Source organism: Sminthopsis crassicaudata, chromosome 4 (genome assembly GCF_048593235.1).
Source record: "Sminthopsis crassicaudata isolate SCR6 chromosome 4, ASM4859323v1, whole genome shotgun sequence".
NCBI lineage: Eukaryota > Metazoa > Chordata > Mammalia > Dasyuromorphia > Dasyuridae > Sminthopsis > Sminthopsis crassicaudata.
This window is the reverse complement of record NC_133620.1, coordinates 350713091-350729511: the sequence shown is the minus strand read 5'-3', so window position 1 is coordinate 350729511 and position 16421 is coordinate 350713091. Positions and strand designations below refer to the sequence as shown.

The 16421-nt window shown below is 43.9% G+C and overlaps 1 protein-coding gene across 1 annotated transcript; it reads right to left on the bottom strand.

The window, feature by feature from the left end:
* Positions 1–1915: 1915 nt before the first annotated feature.
* Positions 1916–16375, bottom strand: LOC141539114 (gasdermin-A-like). The gene is made up of 11 exons (XM_074261406.1): positions 16184–16375; positions 15425–15653; positions 10170–10353; positions 9321–9489; positions 6716–6809; positions 6344–6394; positions 5892–5909; positions 4997–5175; positions 4192–4342; positions 3757–3830; positions 1916–3442 (listed from the first exon to the last, which is right to left on the bottom strand). The coding sequence occupies exons 2-11, from the start codon at positions 15639–15641 to the stop codon at positions 2564–2566; spliced, it is 2016 nt and encodes a 671-aa protein (XP_074117507.1). The 5' UTR covers positions 15642–15653; positions 16184–16375; the 3' UTR covers positions 1916–2563.
* Between the last annotated feature and the right edge of the window lie 46 nt (positions 16376–16421).

Here is a 16421-nt window from a genome sequence, read left to right as displayed (position 1 = left end):
AAAACATCAGAGTTGTCAAAGAGAATCTTGTCTGGTATGATAAAGAAACAAAAATACCACATATAGAAATAGATATCCCACACTGTACCCTGAGACTGGTATGGGTTGTGGTCCCTTTAAGAAACTAATCCTTTCAGATTGATTTATTCCTTTCTCATTCCCAGCCCCTCCTAGCTGATGCATTAATAATTCAAGAAGCTAGGACCTTTGATTCACAAATTCTGGTCAAAAGCACCCTTTTGAATTCCAATAGGAGACCCAGGCTCTCACAACCCCCACCTAGATCTGAGCCAAATTGGGACACCACCCACAGGCCCCTTTAGCTAAATCTCATTATAGAAGAGCCAAGCTGGAGCCCTCTTTGGAGAGGTTCCCAACATGGCAGCCTTACGCCTGGCACGCCAAGGATCTCTGCCCACTGGAACACTGGTTCTGGTGCCCTCTTACCTCTACCTTCACCTTTTCCTAACTAAACTTTAACCTTACTTCCAAACCCCAAAATAAACCTCTCTTATCAATCTAGGTTTTCGGGTCTGTAAATTCCTTTACAGGGGACTTTGCACCGCCACTAGAACTCACATTTAACTCCGTATCCTTGTGCCGAATCCAAAGGGGCTGCAGGGGAGCTCCGTTTGACTCCTTGCACCCCGAACCTGCCACTGGACCTCAATTAAACCCTAATTTCATTTAGGTACCCCAATTCTAGACCTCATCAAGACCATCACTCCTCTGTCAGAAGGTGAACAGCACACTTCACTATCAGCCCCTCTTCAATCCTTTACTTCCTTGGTATAAGATAGATACTGAGATGTATGTATGTGGAAGCCTAAGGGATTTGTGTTTTTGTGGGAATACCGTTGGAATAAGTTGGGGAGCTAGGTGATGCAGTGGATAGAATACCTGACCTAGACTTAGAAAGACTCATCTTTCTGAGTTCATATCTGGCCTCAGAAACTCATTAGCTGAATGCCTTTGGACAAGTCATTTAAATTTGTCTCAAGTTTTCTCCTCTGTAAACCGAGCTGGAGTGGGAATTGGCATACTACTCCAGTATCTTTGCCAAGAAAAGCGCTAATGGGGTCATGAAGAGTCATATATAACTACAACATTGGACTTGGGTGGCAGGAGACCTAGATTCAAGTCCAGATTTTAGCATTTGTTAACTTTAGACAAATAACTTTTTTTTTTTTTTTTTAAATTAAGACCTTAGCCTCCTCGTTTTGTCCAGTGTGGAAATACAGAGTCTATTTACCACTTCTCATCCGCAGGGGAGCTTTCACCTGTTCTGATTCTAATCTGAGCTGGTTTGCTCCTTTCTTTGGGAAAGCAATAAACCCTTTGCTTTTTGTCTTACTCTCTTTCTCAGACTACAGAACTTTCTCTGTTGCCAGCTGTTTCTTCTTCCCAGAATCCTTTTTTTACACATCTCTGTCCCTTGTTGGGTCCCTACAGAGATCATTCATGTAATTTCTCTGAGGGCCCTGGAGCTCCTTCCAGCTTCCATTGTTTGCATTTCCAAGATTGGAATTTAAAGTTAGACTTCATAAGAGAATTCTTTTGCCCTGTTACAGTGATTGAACTCAAGAACCTAGGTCTCAGGTGCTTAGGACTCTTACTCTTCAGGGGTGGGGAGACAAATAGTTGGGAAGCTTCTGGAAGGACTGGTCAGTACTTTACCTCAATCTCTTGGGAAGCACATCCTCTTCAGTTCCCTCTGGTTCAGTCACTGTACTGAATAACCTATGTCCAGCCTTGGGTGAGGCTTTGGGGGTGGGTGGGGTGTGGTAGGAGAACCAGAAGTAAAAAGACAAAGTCTGGGGAATGCTTCTTACTCTCTTCTGTACCAGAGAAGCATAAGCAAGACTGACCAAAAAACAAAACAAAACACATAATTGCTCATTTTTCCTTCTATTTTTGGCAATTTCTCATTTATTTGTTTATTATGTTTCCGCTCCCTCTTAAGAAACAAAGATAAAAAAGAAAAAAATGAGAGGAAAAAACCAAGGGCTTAGGAAAGGTTCTCAGCATTGACCCAAATAAAAAAATAGGTTTCCAGCAGGTGGCACCAGTGGGACCCTGAGAAATCTTACTCATATGAGTTCATCTTTCTGGGGGGAAAGGAGATAGGAGGATTTCCATTTGCCAGGTGAGGTGAGAGAAACATTTGGGGAAAATGTCAATTAGAGATCACTTCTCACCAAAATCCAGGGAGATGATTATGATTGGGATTGGGCTTATTTGTGCCTAGTTCTTTGCATGTTGTCTACCCATTAAATTGTAAGCTCTTTTATTTCTTTATATTCCTAGACCCTAGCACAGTGCCTGGAACCCAGTAGATGCTTAATAAATGCTAATTGACTGATGCAATAACATGGAAAGGAATACGATCTCCATGGGATTTATTTGAATTTGGTGCTTTCTTTAGAAAATTGGATTTTTTAGGTAAAGAGGAGGCCTTCCCCACCCCTATCTCCCTCCAGGATTCTGATCCAGAACTATCCCTCAAACTTCCCTCTATAATTTGTTTCTTGGATAATAGCTCTTATAACTTTCACCTCAGTCCCTAGAAGAATTTTGAAGATCTTCCCCCCATCCCAAAACCCATTTTAGAAGCCAAGCTGCCCTGAAATCTCCGTCTTAGCAGATGGTGTTCAGCCTGTAGAGACTGAGCATGGAGATCAAACTCATCAGCCATTGCTGTCTCATCCTTCATGACTGTCATCTCTGGGCTCTTCATCAGCAGGCTTGAATGGGTGGAGAAGTCTTTGTCACCATCTAGGCCAAACACTGAGGACCTTATCTTTTCCTTTGCAGGCAAAAATTCTAGGCCATCTCTCCCCTGAAACATCCCAGCTTTGCCAAACCCCTTACTGAGCAAGTTGGTGTGGGAGTTCACATTATCTTCCACTTCTTGGCTAACTGAAGAAAAACTCTCTGATTCTTTGGAGGCCCTGAGTTTCATACTCTCTGGGAAAGACAGGTCCCCTGAGCCCTTACCTAGCAAAGTGGACCCCAAGTGGAACCTTTCAAGATCTAGGCTGAGCTCGGGGAATGGAGGGCGGATTCTCTCTTCCCTCCAGTTCCCCAAGCCCCACTCCATTTTTCTTATCCCCCCAAGGTTAGTCCCTGGGTTCCCCTCTCCTTTTCCTATTCCTGAGTGGATCAAGGTATTATGGACTTGGGTGAAGGGGCTGCCAAACCAAGAGTTTCTAGATAGTGCTTGAAAAACAGAGAGTGCAGCATAGAGGGCACAGAGGGGAGGCAGGGCATCAGGATCCCAGGCAAAGAGGGGACCATTCCCCTGTAGATTGAGGCCACAGAGACCTATCAGGGCCTGGGTGACAGTCAGTTCCTCGCCGTGGAAGCTCTGGAGGAGCTCACAATGAAGACGGAATGGCCCCGCTTCAGCTCGAATGAAATTCTGGTCCAGGATGGTCTTCATCTGGGGGATAGAGGGTAGGAGTAGAATGTGTCCCCCATGATTTTGTGGATTATTTGTAATAAATCTGAATCTCAAACCAGCCATATTCTTACTCTTCTCCACCCTTTCAGATCTCTGATCCTGGTTCTTGCTCTTACTAGGCTCTCTGGAGATAGAATGGCTGCCATGTGATCTCAGTCACTAAGGAGATCCTGGACCTTGGCCAAAGCAGGCCACCTCTTTGGACACTTGCACATGGCCTTTGATGTCATGGGCCTCTTTTTACTCTAAAACCCGATTCCTGTTGTCGGTATTCCTACACCCCCAATCCTTACCAGCTCCAGCTGTTGGGAGAGGATCCTCTTCTCCACTGACATGGCCAGCAGTTGTTGTTGCTCTTCACTCAGCTCTGGGGACAGGTCGAGGAGCAGGAAGAAAGTGGGGAAGGAAGGATCAGAGAAGGAGGTGGGAGGTCAGTGCCTGAAAGAACCACTAAATCATTTCTAAGTAACCAGAGATGGTCAGTGGCTTTGGTAAGAACTGGGGCTGTGCTATCCATTGAGACATGGGAAGGAGGACAGGCATCACACTCGGGGCAGGAGGGATAGGGGAACAATGAGGAAAAAGCCTCAGCTGTTTGCCCTTTTTCATAGTGGGGGAAGGAGCAGTGATGTGAGCTACAGACACTGTTCAAACACAGGCAGCATGGAAATGTGTTCCATGAAGGCTATTCCAGGGAGACTGCCTTTGGCTCCCAACTTTCCTTTTACCTTGGAGTGCTCCTAACAGGTAGAGAAAACTCCCAGCTAGGATAGGGTTGAGTTTTCCTGAGGTATCTTGCAGCTTGGCTAGAATGGTATGCCCAGGACCCCCCAGGAATCCTTGGATCACTGGCTTCTCAAGGTCCAGTGCTCGGTTCATCTGGGAAAGAGATAGCCAATAATTCATCAAACATTTTTTTTTTTTTTCCCCTGAGGCTGGGGTTAAGTTACCTGCCCAGGGTCACACAGCTAGGAAGTCTTAAGTGTCTGAGACCAGATTTGAACTCGGGTCCTCCTGAATTCAAGGCTGGTGCTCTATCCACTGCGCCATCTAGCTGCCCCTCAACAAACATTTTTTAAGGGATTGCTATGTGCCAGGCAGGTGATAAGTATCAGAGATACAGAGAAAGACAGATACACATTTTCCCATAAGGAACTCATATTCTATTGGGATGCAAATGGTGATGTCCATTCAAAATAACAGAGGGTAAATGAGAGGTAATTTCAAAGAAATGCTAGCAGTGGGGTGTCCTGGGAAAGGCCTAGTGAAGAAAATGGATGAGTCTTGATAATTCTCACCCTTTTCCACAACAGAGGAGAGAAAAAGCTATTTTAGAATAGGAATCTACTCTAGGAAAATATATTTTTCCTATATCTGGAAAAAAGAGGACTTTTTAAAGTGGGGGAGGGATCTCCATCATATGGGGAGCTGTTTGCTTTCTCTGGACCTGCCTCCTTTGGGGCCTATCTACAAGTTTTCAAGCATAGGGGGAAGCTGACTCCATCCCCCACACTCCTGTACTGCCCACTTTACCGTGTCCTCCAGCTCTTGCAGGGCTTTGGCCTGTCCCAGAAGACCAAGGAGGGCCTTCAATAGAAGTGCACTTTGTTCCAGGGTCAGGCTCTTCAAAATGGGCATCTCTGCTTCCACCTCGGCCTGAAGTGCCTCGAATCCCCTGAACTCGTTGGAGGGCGACTCGGACCGTAACCTTACTTTAGAAACAGTGATTGGGACTGGTTCCTAAGTCCAGAATTCCCCCCAGTATTTCATTCAGCCAGTAGCTTTCCACATACATCTGATCATCCAGTACTTTCCCTCTGCCTTGAAAGCTATCTACATTTTCAGTCCCTCTGCCCCTTTGTAGCTTTCCTCCTGCCCCTAGTGTGGCCCTCTTCCCTCCTCACTCAGTGATTCCTTATTCTCCCTTTCCCCTTTCTCTTCTTCCTCTTTGTTTCTCTCTCCAACTTCTTTTTTCCTATTTCCCTCTCCTTCTTCCTGTCTCTAATTCTCCATTACCCTCTTTTTCTTCCTCACTTTCTCTTTCCTCCTTTTCCAACTCTGCCCCTCAAGGCTTCTGTTTTAAAGGAAGTTTTGATAACAGTGGGGTAAGATAGAGCCCCACTTCCTTCTCTTGAATTGGGGCTTTTAGAGATAGCAACTCTTTTTTTTTTTTTTTTTTTTTTTCCCCCCCTGAGCCTGGGGTTAAGTGACTTGCCCAGGGTCACACAGCTAGGAAGTGTTAAGTGTCTGAGATCAGATTTGAACTCGGGTGCTCTTGAATTCAAGGCTTGGTGCTCTATCCACTGCGCCACCTAGCTGCCCCGAGATAGCAACTCTTGTTTGTTGGCTTTTTAACTCCCTCACTGTCTAACCCTGGTTCCCTAGACAGAGTCTGGTGGTAAAGGGAGGCGACAGTTCAGCTTCTTACTTGTTTGCCATCTGGGTTCTTCAGTGAGAGCAGAAGCAATGTCAGGGACACGCCAGAGGAGACAACACAAAGAGAGAGACAACAGTGATTAATAATGCAGATGCTAATTTAACCTCTATCCCTTTTTCTTCACTAGTTAGCTTGGGGACAAGAGGAAGCAGCAGAATGGCCTATGAAGCTTCTGCAGGACAATTCTAGTTGCTCCTCACTGTGCCCTGCTTTCCCCCACCTCCATCCCACTCACCATCTCTATGTATTTATGTGAAATTGAGTTCACCATCTTCTTCCCTTCCTTATAATTGGCTAATGAGCACCTTCATTGCAGCTTTTTCCTCACTTCCAGAACTTGAGAAGCTATGCAAACTCTCCCTGCTCAAGATTTTTTCTACTCCTTTTAGCTCAATCATATTATAGAAAAAGAGATGGAAGAGGAGTCCCTTGGCTATACCCACCTTCAGAGGAGGTGAAAGTTTTCAGCTTTTTATCTTTGAGATAGGAGACATCTGCAGTGGATAGAGAAGGAGAAAGCAAGGGTTATGTTTGCTTTGTTTAGGAATCCACCAGGAAGATAGGGAGACTAGGAGTGGTTAATGACAATTAAGGGGAGAAGAGGACCTATAGTTCTGAAATCATGTCTAGGAATGGGGAAAGAAATGTCTCAATGGAACGTTGGGCTTTAGACTCTGGGGAATTAGGGAGAAAAGAACAAGAATGAAATCTAGGAGGCAAATGGTCTGCTGGGGACTGATCCTTGAAGTTCAATGACCCGATTGGGAGACAGTTTTGCTTTCCTCTTTTCCCCTCCTCACTTTGCTGCAACATACCCCAATTTTTCTCTCCAATGACAAGCTGCCTTAGTCGGAAGGCTAGGATGGAGCCCAGAGAGACATGGATGATGGTATTGAAGCTAAAGGAACCCTGGAGGAAGGAAAGGAAAGGAGAGAAAGAAAAGGATATGAATCATAACATTTATATAGTGCTCTATGATTAAGAAATACATTAGGACACATATAGATTATTATTTTCTTTTTTTCCTGAGGCTGGGGTTAAGTGACTTGCCCAGGGTCACACAGCCAGGAAGTGTTAAGTGTCTGAGACCAGATTCAAACTTGGGCCCTCCTGAATTCAGGGCTGTTGCTCTATCCACTACGCCACCTAGCTGCCCCTATTGTTTTTTTTAAAGAAATTATTTTCTTCAGTGAGTTATACTTTTCCATTTGAACAATTCTACTTTTTAGGGAGTTTTTCTCTTCAGTGAATTTTTGTGCCTTTTTTTTTTTTTCCCAATTCTGCTTTTCAAGACTCTCCTCATTGGATTTTTGTATGTCTTTTACCATTTGGCCTAGTCTGTTGCTTTTTTTTTTTTTTTCCCAAGGTATTATTTTCTTCAGTATTTTTTGTGCCTCCTAGTTTGCTGGGGCTTCGTCTGTGCTGGAGCCTGGTTATTAGCAAGGGTTTGGCCTGCACTCTCACCTAGGGGCAACAGAGTTTTCCTGCCAACCTGTCTATGTTGTATTTGTCTAGAAAAGTATTTTGAATTGTCTTTTTGTGGGTTTACCACTCCCAAATTTGTTTTAGGATATTATTTAAAGGTGTTTAAAGGGGTTTGGAGGAGAGCTCATATGAGTCCTTATCTTTTCTTTGCCATGTTGCCCTATTTTTAAGTTTTTATAGTGAAAAGAATGCCACATTTGAAATCAGGACCTGAGTTCAAATCATCCCTAACTCATCTTAAGTCACACAGCTAAGAAGTATTGGAAATGGGAGCGGAAAAGAGAAGAGATGGACGCAAGTGCAGGGAAATACAGAAGTGAGGGCATGGAGGGGAATGGAGAGAGCATCTCGTTCATTTGTCGTTTCCCAATGAGGCTGTGGTACTCGACTGGTTTGACATTTCCTCCAATTTATCTTACAGAGGAGGAAATTGAGGCCAACAGGGTTAAGTGCCTTGTCCAGCTAGGTGGCGCCCTAGTGCACAAAGAACTGGACAGTCAGGAAAATCCAATCAGGGAAGACGAGGAGGCTAGGTGGCGCCCTGGTGCACAGAGAACTGGGCAGTCAGGAAAATCTAATCAGGGGAGACGGGGCGGCTAGGGGGCGCCCTGGTGCACAGAGAACTGGACAGTCAGGAAAATCTAATCAGGGGAGACGGGGCGGCTAGAGGGCGCCCTGGTGCACAGAGAACTGGACAGTCAGGAAAATCTAATCAAGGAAGACGAGGAGGCTAGGGGGCGCCCTGGTGCACAGAGAACTGGACAGTCAGGAAAATCTAATCAGGGGAGACGGGGCGGCTAAGGGGCGCCCTGGTGCACAGAGAACTGGACAGTCAGGAAAATCTAATCAGGGGAGACGGGGCGGCTAGAGGGCGCCCTGGTGCACAGAGAACTGGACAGTCAGGAAAATCTAATCAAGGAAGACGAGGAGGCTAAGGGACGCCCTGGTGCACAGAGAACTGGACAGTCAGGAAAATCTAATCAGGGGAGATGGGGCAGCTAGGTGGCGCCCTAGTGCAGAGAACTGGGCAGTCAGGAAAATCTAATCAGGGGAGACGGGGCGGCTAGGTGGCGCCCTAGTGCAGAGAACTGGACAGTCAGGAAAATCTAATCAGGAGAGACGGGGCGGCTAGGGGGCGCCCTAGTGCAGAGAACTGCATTTGGACCAAAGAAAACCTAAATTCAAATCCATCCTGAGACACGCTGTTGATTGCAGGAAGGTCACTTAGCCTCTGCTTCCTTCAGTACTTCACAGGATTGCTGTGAGCACCAATTGAGATATTTGTGTGTAAGTCCAATGTCTCATTCATAGGAGGTAATTATGACATGTTTACTTCTTCCCCTCAGTATAGCATTACGATTTAGCGCTGGAAGGGACCAACTCTCCATGACTCCATTTGGGATTTTCTTGCGAAAGATACTGGCCTCGTTGGCTGTGTCCTCCAGATCATTGTGCAGATGAGGAACTGAGGCAGACAGAGATCAGAGACTTGCCCAGGATCATCTAACTATGTGACCTCAGACCTAAAGTCTAAAAATGAGTCTTTCCTGAAAGTTCTATGAATTAGGAAATAACAAAGAAGGAAAGCACTGGAATCAAGAGGGTTAGGGAGGCTTCCTATGGAAGGGGTTATCTAGCTAGTAAGTATTTAAGGCATAGTTGGAACACTTGGAGTCTTCCTGAACCGCAGGTTTAGTGTTCTGTCCTGTACACCATGCTGGAGGAATGTTAGAAAGTAATTATTAGTAATTAAATTGGGAATAACATTAAGAAGACCATGAAGAAAAGCATTATGGGACTGGCAGGTTTAAGAGGAGGACCTGGATATTTTGAGGGAAAGGGCCTGATTATGTAATGGATCTTTCTGTTATGGTTTTTAATGCTTTGGGATATGTGGGTGAGCTCCAAAAGGAGCCAGAAAGGTCAGATTCCCACCTTGAGCCCCATGGCTGTGAGGAGAGGAACAGAAATGTCTGCTCCAGCCTTCCTCCCCTGCTGCAGCTCGGCATCCTTCAGCGTCTCCACTGCCTCTGTCACCATATACAGATTCTCTCCCCGCTCCCGAAGCTGCTTCAGGAAGGACGGTTCTGGCTTTTTCAGTTTCCTGGAAGAAGGAGAATCGTGGAGTTCATTAGTCTCTGGGACTGCTGAGGGACAGCAGCTTTTCTTCCCAAGTATCTCCTCTGAACTAGCCCTTCCCTATTCCTCCCAGACTCCAGAGACAGTGAGTGATTGCCATAAGTGATGGCTGAGAGTGTCTGCACACAGATGATTTGCCTGAAAGACGTATGTGTCTGATTCATCATTCGGCCTTGGGACAGTACAGTGAGGAGTGAAGCACTTGAGGTCAGGGAGAGCTGAGTTTGAATCTTGCCTCAGACTCTTCCTGGCCAAGTCACGGAATCTTTCTCATACTTGGTTTTTTCAATTGTAATCAGGGATAATCCTAGAATTTACCTTCCTGGATCTGTGAGGATCAAGCAAGATAACACAGGCAAAATTCTATTCAGTCTTTATTGTACTATATAAATGCTAATTCTTAATTATTCATAGATGCCTGTGGGGGGGTGGTGTCTCTCTGAGTGTTTTTGTGTGTCCATGAAAGTTTGTGACTATTTTTGAATTTATGAAAACCTATGTATTGGTGGCTTTATTTGTATCAAGGTATCTCTTTGTCTTTTCGAGCTTGTGTTTGTAGAAAGAAGGCAGTCCTGAAGCCCATTGGAGTTGCACTAGCCTCTTATCATTTACCCTTCATCCATCCCTTCCCAACCTGGGTCTTACCATTTCTTTAAGGATTCCAGATCATTCATAATGCTGAGTTTCTGAACCTCCAAGGAATTTTTATGGGAGCCACCAGCAGAGACAGTGATGTTAACGGGTATTCCGATGGCCTCTGTCTTCACTCCAGCCTGCATGTTTCCTTCACCGTTCCCCTGAATTGTGATCTTTGTGTCTTTTCTTGGTGCTGCCAGATAGAAACCCCAGAGCTCATTTGTTACCTTGCTCCAAATTCATCTCCTCCAAAAACTAACTGGATTTCCTCCCAGTAACAAATACCCCTCTCCTCCTCCAAGGGCAAAGAGGTCAGGAGAGAAAAAAAGTCTAGGGTGGGTCAAACTTGAGGGTAGGGAATTTGAACAGAGGGATGACAAGAAAGCAGAATTCCTAAGGCCAGTGCAAGGATATTAATTAGCTACTAGATTGAGAGGAATTAGACATGAGATCTAAGTGAGAACGGCTCCTGATCCTCCAGAAACTATAATGGATTTACTTCAGCCTTTCACTGAAGGGTGGAAGCAGGCTAGTCAGTCAGAAGCATAAAAATTCCAAAGGATCATGACCTAGAGGGGGAGTTTTTGACCTTTTTTGTATTGTGGACTTTGGACATTGTGATGAAGCTTTATGGATCTGTCCTCAATAGAATGTTTTTAAAAGTATAAAATAAAATACATTGTACTCCAAAGGAAAACAAATTATATTGAATAGAATATATTTAATAAAAAAAATTTTTAAATAAGGTCAGAGATCCTTGGCTAAGAATACCAGGAAGAATTTCTGAACTAAAAGGCGAATAATGACAAGAACCACAGGAGAGCTAGCATTTTGTGATTTAGTCCTATATCCAACTATTGAGTAGCATGAGTTTGTAGCTATAATTTGCCTATACTGTACAGTGAAATGAATATACCCTGGCTAAGATATATATATATACACTGCTGAGAAATTAATATACATTGGCTAACTGGAAACCTTAGGGAGATCATGATTTTCTTTATTAAGCCTACCCTTTCTCCCATTTTCCCTCTTTAGGCTGACGACATCACCATTCTTGCCCATATTTAGACTTAAAATTCTTCTCTGTCATCATTCATGTCAATTTGTTTCTTAAAGGCTACATAAAGTTTCTGTTCCCCTTCACTTTTCCTCTTCTTTATTTTTCCTTTCCCTCCATCTTTCCCCTCCTCTTTCTTTTTTCTTTTCTTCCTCCTTTCTTCTTTTTTTCTTCTTCCCTTTCTTGTACTTTGTTCTCCTTCCTATTTCCTCATTCCTCTCTCTCTTTTCCCGTTCTCCTCCCTTCTCTTTCCCTCTCTCAACTTCCTCCCTTTTCTTCCTAGTTCCCTTTCCTTCCTTCTCTCACTCCTCTCTGGGAGGTCTCCTTTTGTTTGGTTCAGTCATTTATCAGTTGCATCCAATTCTTTGACTCTATTTAGTTTTGTTTGTTTGTTTGTTTTTGACAAAGATTAAGTTGAGTGATTTGCCATTTCCTTCTCCAATTCATTTTACAAATGAAGAAACTGAGGCATACAAAATTAAGTGATTTACCTGGGGTCATACCGCTAGTAAGAGTCTGAAGCTGGTTTTGAACTCAGGAAATGAATCTTCCTGGCTCCAGACCCTGAGCTCTATCCACTGTACAACCTGCCTCATCTCAAGCCACTTAGACTATTATAACAACTTCCTATCCCTGCATCTAATTTCTTCCCTCTCCAGTTTATCTTGAACAGTTCTGATCATGTTATTTATCTAGAAAAACTTTAACTGGTTCCTTCTTCTTTATAGAGAGGCATATAGACATATGTGTGTGTGTATATATATTCCTATAAGCAAGAGGAAGCCAATAGTATACATATACATACATATAAATTTATGTTGTTATGTATATATATTGTTATAACATGGTACAGTGGATTGAACAGTGGTTTGAAGTCAGAGGATCTTAATTCAGAGACATATGACCTTAGACAAGTTACTTCACTGAACCTCATTTTCCCCATCTGTAAAATTGGATAATTGGATCACATGACCACTGAGATCCTTTCCCATCCTAGGTCCATGATCCTGTGGTTGACTTTTAATGCCCTTCACAATGTGGATCCAACCCATCATTCTAACCTCATTCCATGGATTCCCCTTCAAATACTCCATTTTTAAAACTCTACTGATAGCTAATTCTTGATAATACCCTACCATCTCCTACTGGCATGCATTAACTTAGGTTAGACTCTATTCCTGGAACACATTCATCCTTATTTATCTCTCCCTGTTTAAATGGCTTTTTTCTTCTTGCCTTAGCTCAGGTGCTATTTTCTCTATGAAGCTTTTAAGCATCTCTCTCAAATGAAAGCAAAAAGTGTTCTCTTGTCTTCAAGGTTTACTATTGAACTTTAAACTTCTCATTTGTTCCAATCTCACTCTACTATGTATTTATTATGTGTTTACATGTATGCTGTCCCTGCCTTCCCCTCATCTGGGCTCTGGACATTTCTCTGGCTGTTTCCCATCCCCAGAAAACTCAACCTCCACTCCTATTACTGACTTCTCTGGTTTCCTTTAAGCCCCAAATAGACTTTTATAGGAAGTCTGCTTTTAACCCCACTTAATTCCAGAGCCATGATAGATTCCTTCTGTTAATTATTTCAAATTAATCCTATATATAGCTTGCTTTGTATATATTTGTTTACATGTTGACTCCCTTGTTAAACTGTAAACTCCTTTAGGGCAGGGACTGTCTTTTGCCTCTTTTTGTATTCCCAGCCCTTAGCACACTGCCAAGTATATAGTAGGTACTTAATAAATGTTTATTTATTTATTATTAATTGTAAGATCCTTGAGGGGAAGGGCTTTTTTTTTTTTTTTCTATAAGTCTTTGCCTTCCTATCTTTATAGATAGAAAATGCTTAATAAGCATTTGTTGAACTGAGAAGAGGTAAGAGGTGTGTTTTCTGATTAGATGATGTTTTATTCCTTTAAGAACAGAAATTTATATTTTACTTAAACACTTTAGAATTGTTGTTCAGTTGTTTTCAGTTATGTTCGACGGTGATTCCATTTCAAGTTTTTCTTGGCAAGATATTGGTGTGATTTGCCATTTCCTTCTCTAGCTCACTTAATAGATGATGAAATGGAGACAAACAGGCTTCAGTGACTTGCCCAGGGTCACACAGCTAGTTAGTGTCTGAGGCTGAATTTGAACTCATGAAGAGGAGTCTTCCTGACTCTGGGTCCTGCACTCAACCCACTGTGCCACTTTTAAAATTATCTGCCCCACACTTCCCATGCTATTAAATATAGTATGCCGAATACAATTTAACCAACATAGTACTGTATTTTGAGTGATGTTGTATATATAAACATATACTAAATGATCCCAGATAGCTTTCTGATATATGTATGAATTTCCTTTTTTCTTTTCTAATTCAGGCTGTCAGCCATCTCTTTTCCTTATTGCTATCTGGGTTCAAGCCCTATCTCTCACATATCATGACTGTGATTCTGGGAAGTCATTTAGCCTCTTAGAGTTCTAAGCAATTCTCTAAGATGATAAGTGGAAGAGAAAAGATTTTCCTCATTGGGAAATTCCTTATGCCAGTGAAGTCACAGTTCCAATCTAATGTCTAACCTTATCTAAGTGAACCTGCCTATAACAGGCTCTCTCCTAATTTGTTGTGGGTTATTATTTAAAGAAGAAAAATAGACTTTGAATAAAGGCCAGAACAGAATGCATAGGTACATGGACCTGATGTCCTCCATCTTGGTTGCTCCTCCTTTCCTTCTCTCCCTTTTCCTTTCTTCTCTTTTTTCTCTTTTCCTTCTTTCCTCCTTTTTTCCTTCCTTTTCTTTCCTAAGGATATAGCTATACCAGTGGTCCCCAAGAAAGAGACAGTTAGACATCAGGGATCCTGGCATCAAGAGAAAGTTTCTATGTGACAAAAAGTACCTTTCCCTTTAACTATGGGTGGTGGCAGTCAGAGGGAACTAGGCTGCCCCCTGTGATTGCATCCCATCCCACTCCGGTTGTTCCTTTTCTCTGCAGCTGCTTGCTACTAACAGACATAAGTGTACTTAATTCATGTTCACTTCTAGCTATGATAACATTCCAAGTCAGTGCCTTGGAGCCTCGCCTTATTGCTTGTGCCTTGGAGCCTCTCCTTATTGCGTCTTTCTCTGTACTCTCTTCTCAGCGACTGTGATTGTCTGAGAGCTTCCCCCTTTGAATTCTACAAGACCTGAATGCCTATGGAGCCTCTCTCTGCTTTCCCTGCCCGGCTTGTCCCCTTCTCATCCTTAGGCCCCTTTGCATATCTGGAGTGTAGCCATGCCAGAAACATCCCAACCCGTGTGGTAACTGACAAGGCAGCTACGACCAATCCCTGGGTCCTCCCTGTAATTGCAGAAATAAGCAGCCAATCAGATGTGCTGAATGAGACCCTCCTCTCTAAAACACCAAACCCCAAACAAAAAGAACAACCTTTGGCCCTTGCCTGGGCTGCCGAGTTGCCCTGATGGGTGAAGGATGGAGTCCACATGTCCCTACTTTGAAAGCAGCAGGGAGGAGAACTTGGCCTGACTTGGCTGTGTGCTTCCTCCTGCCAGGATCTTGTAAGCACAGAACTGGGGGACAGAGGAGGTCCCTCTAGTGACTGCCCCATGACCTCCGGTTGGGATTATGATTTTCCTTGTCTGAGTTAAAATGTCTGGAAGCAGACTTGTGATTTCACCAGCATAAGGAAAGTTGCTTGTGAGAAAACATCTTGAGCCAGGATAGATTAGCACCTTCTCTGTAGCTCAGAGCTATAGCCTGGAGCATGCAGAGATTATGCCTTGTGCTGAGTCACACAATCAGTATGTGTCAGAGGTGGGATTTGAACCCAGGCCTGCCTTGACTCTATCCACCAAGCAACACTGCATATCTGTGATTTAAAATATGCCTACAATGAAAGCCTATAGCTTTTAGCATTACTGGCCAGTCTATCTCTTTTAGGGATATTTGTCAGCCCCAAAGGAGCTGAAGTGAGCTTGGTACCAGAACTTTGCTCCAGGAGTTGGCATTTAAGGCCAAGAGGAGATGGGCAATTGAATAAACTAATTATTGGGTTTTTCTCCTTCTCCTGTCTCTTTACATGAATGTAGTGACTTAAGGGCAGTATATGTAGTTCATGCTGTCTTCCTGATCATGGAAGAGGGGTGTGTGTGTGTGTGTGTGTGTGTGTGTGTGTGTGTGTGTGTAGGGGAGTTGCTATTAAGGATGACTATACCTGGCAGCTTAATTCCTGGCTCCAGCATATCTCTCAGAGAGAGATCTGTCTTGACATATTGGGCTCCCCAAAAGAGTGCGCCCTTCCTCTTCCTCCGCACCAAGCAGAAGGGCCGGAAACGTGAGACATCAATGATGCTGCTCGTGGCAATCAGATCCCCCGTTGGATCCAACTGCCGTACCAAAGCCTGGGTGGTGTTTCGAAATACAGGAGCCATGATTCCTAAGACCTGGCAGGGAATGTTGGAGGATGGAACAGAGCAAGAATGGGTTATCTCTGCTTTGACCTGGCCACCCCCACTCTCCTTAGCCTTGTATTCTTTCCCTTAGTCTTTGTGGGAGACCTTCCCTAAAACTGGGCGGGCACAAAGAGTACTTTGTGCTTCTCTCTTCTGCCTGGACACCATCCACGACCTCAGCCCACTGTTGGCCCCTTCTTCCCAATCTAATCCTCACTGCCGCATTTTGGGAGAGTTCCCCCTTACTCCTGCCCTTGAGTGGCATAGAACTTTGTCTGGCTTCTCTGACTTAACTCAATTGGATGTTTCTGACTCCCACCTCTCAGTTCCTGTACCCCACAGGTCTTAATCTGGGCACCTAAGGAGAAAAAAGCAAAGAGATATCTTTTCCCAAATATTTCCCCAAAGCCTATCTCTTTTACTGAGCCCCCCCCCCCCCCGAGATCTAAGTCAGAGACTGGCACCCTCAAACCCAAAGAACTCTGTCTCATTTATTGGATCCCTTGTCTTTCCCAGCTCACCTTTAGGAGATTAGAAATGCCCAGATGGCTTCAGAATAAGACTTCAAGCTGGAGGGGATTCTTCTTTCTGTAGGTTCTAGGCTCACCTCTAAGAGACTGGTTTTGGATGCCTCTCAGATATAATGGGCACATCAAATGGGACTCCTGATGTCCCTGTTAATGGAGAGATAGCCGCACCCCACCTGTCCCCACCCTTATGTCCCACACAGTCTACTTCCCAGAAAGTAGCACAACTTGT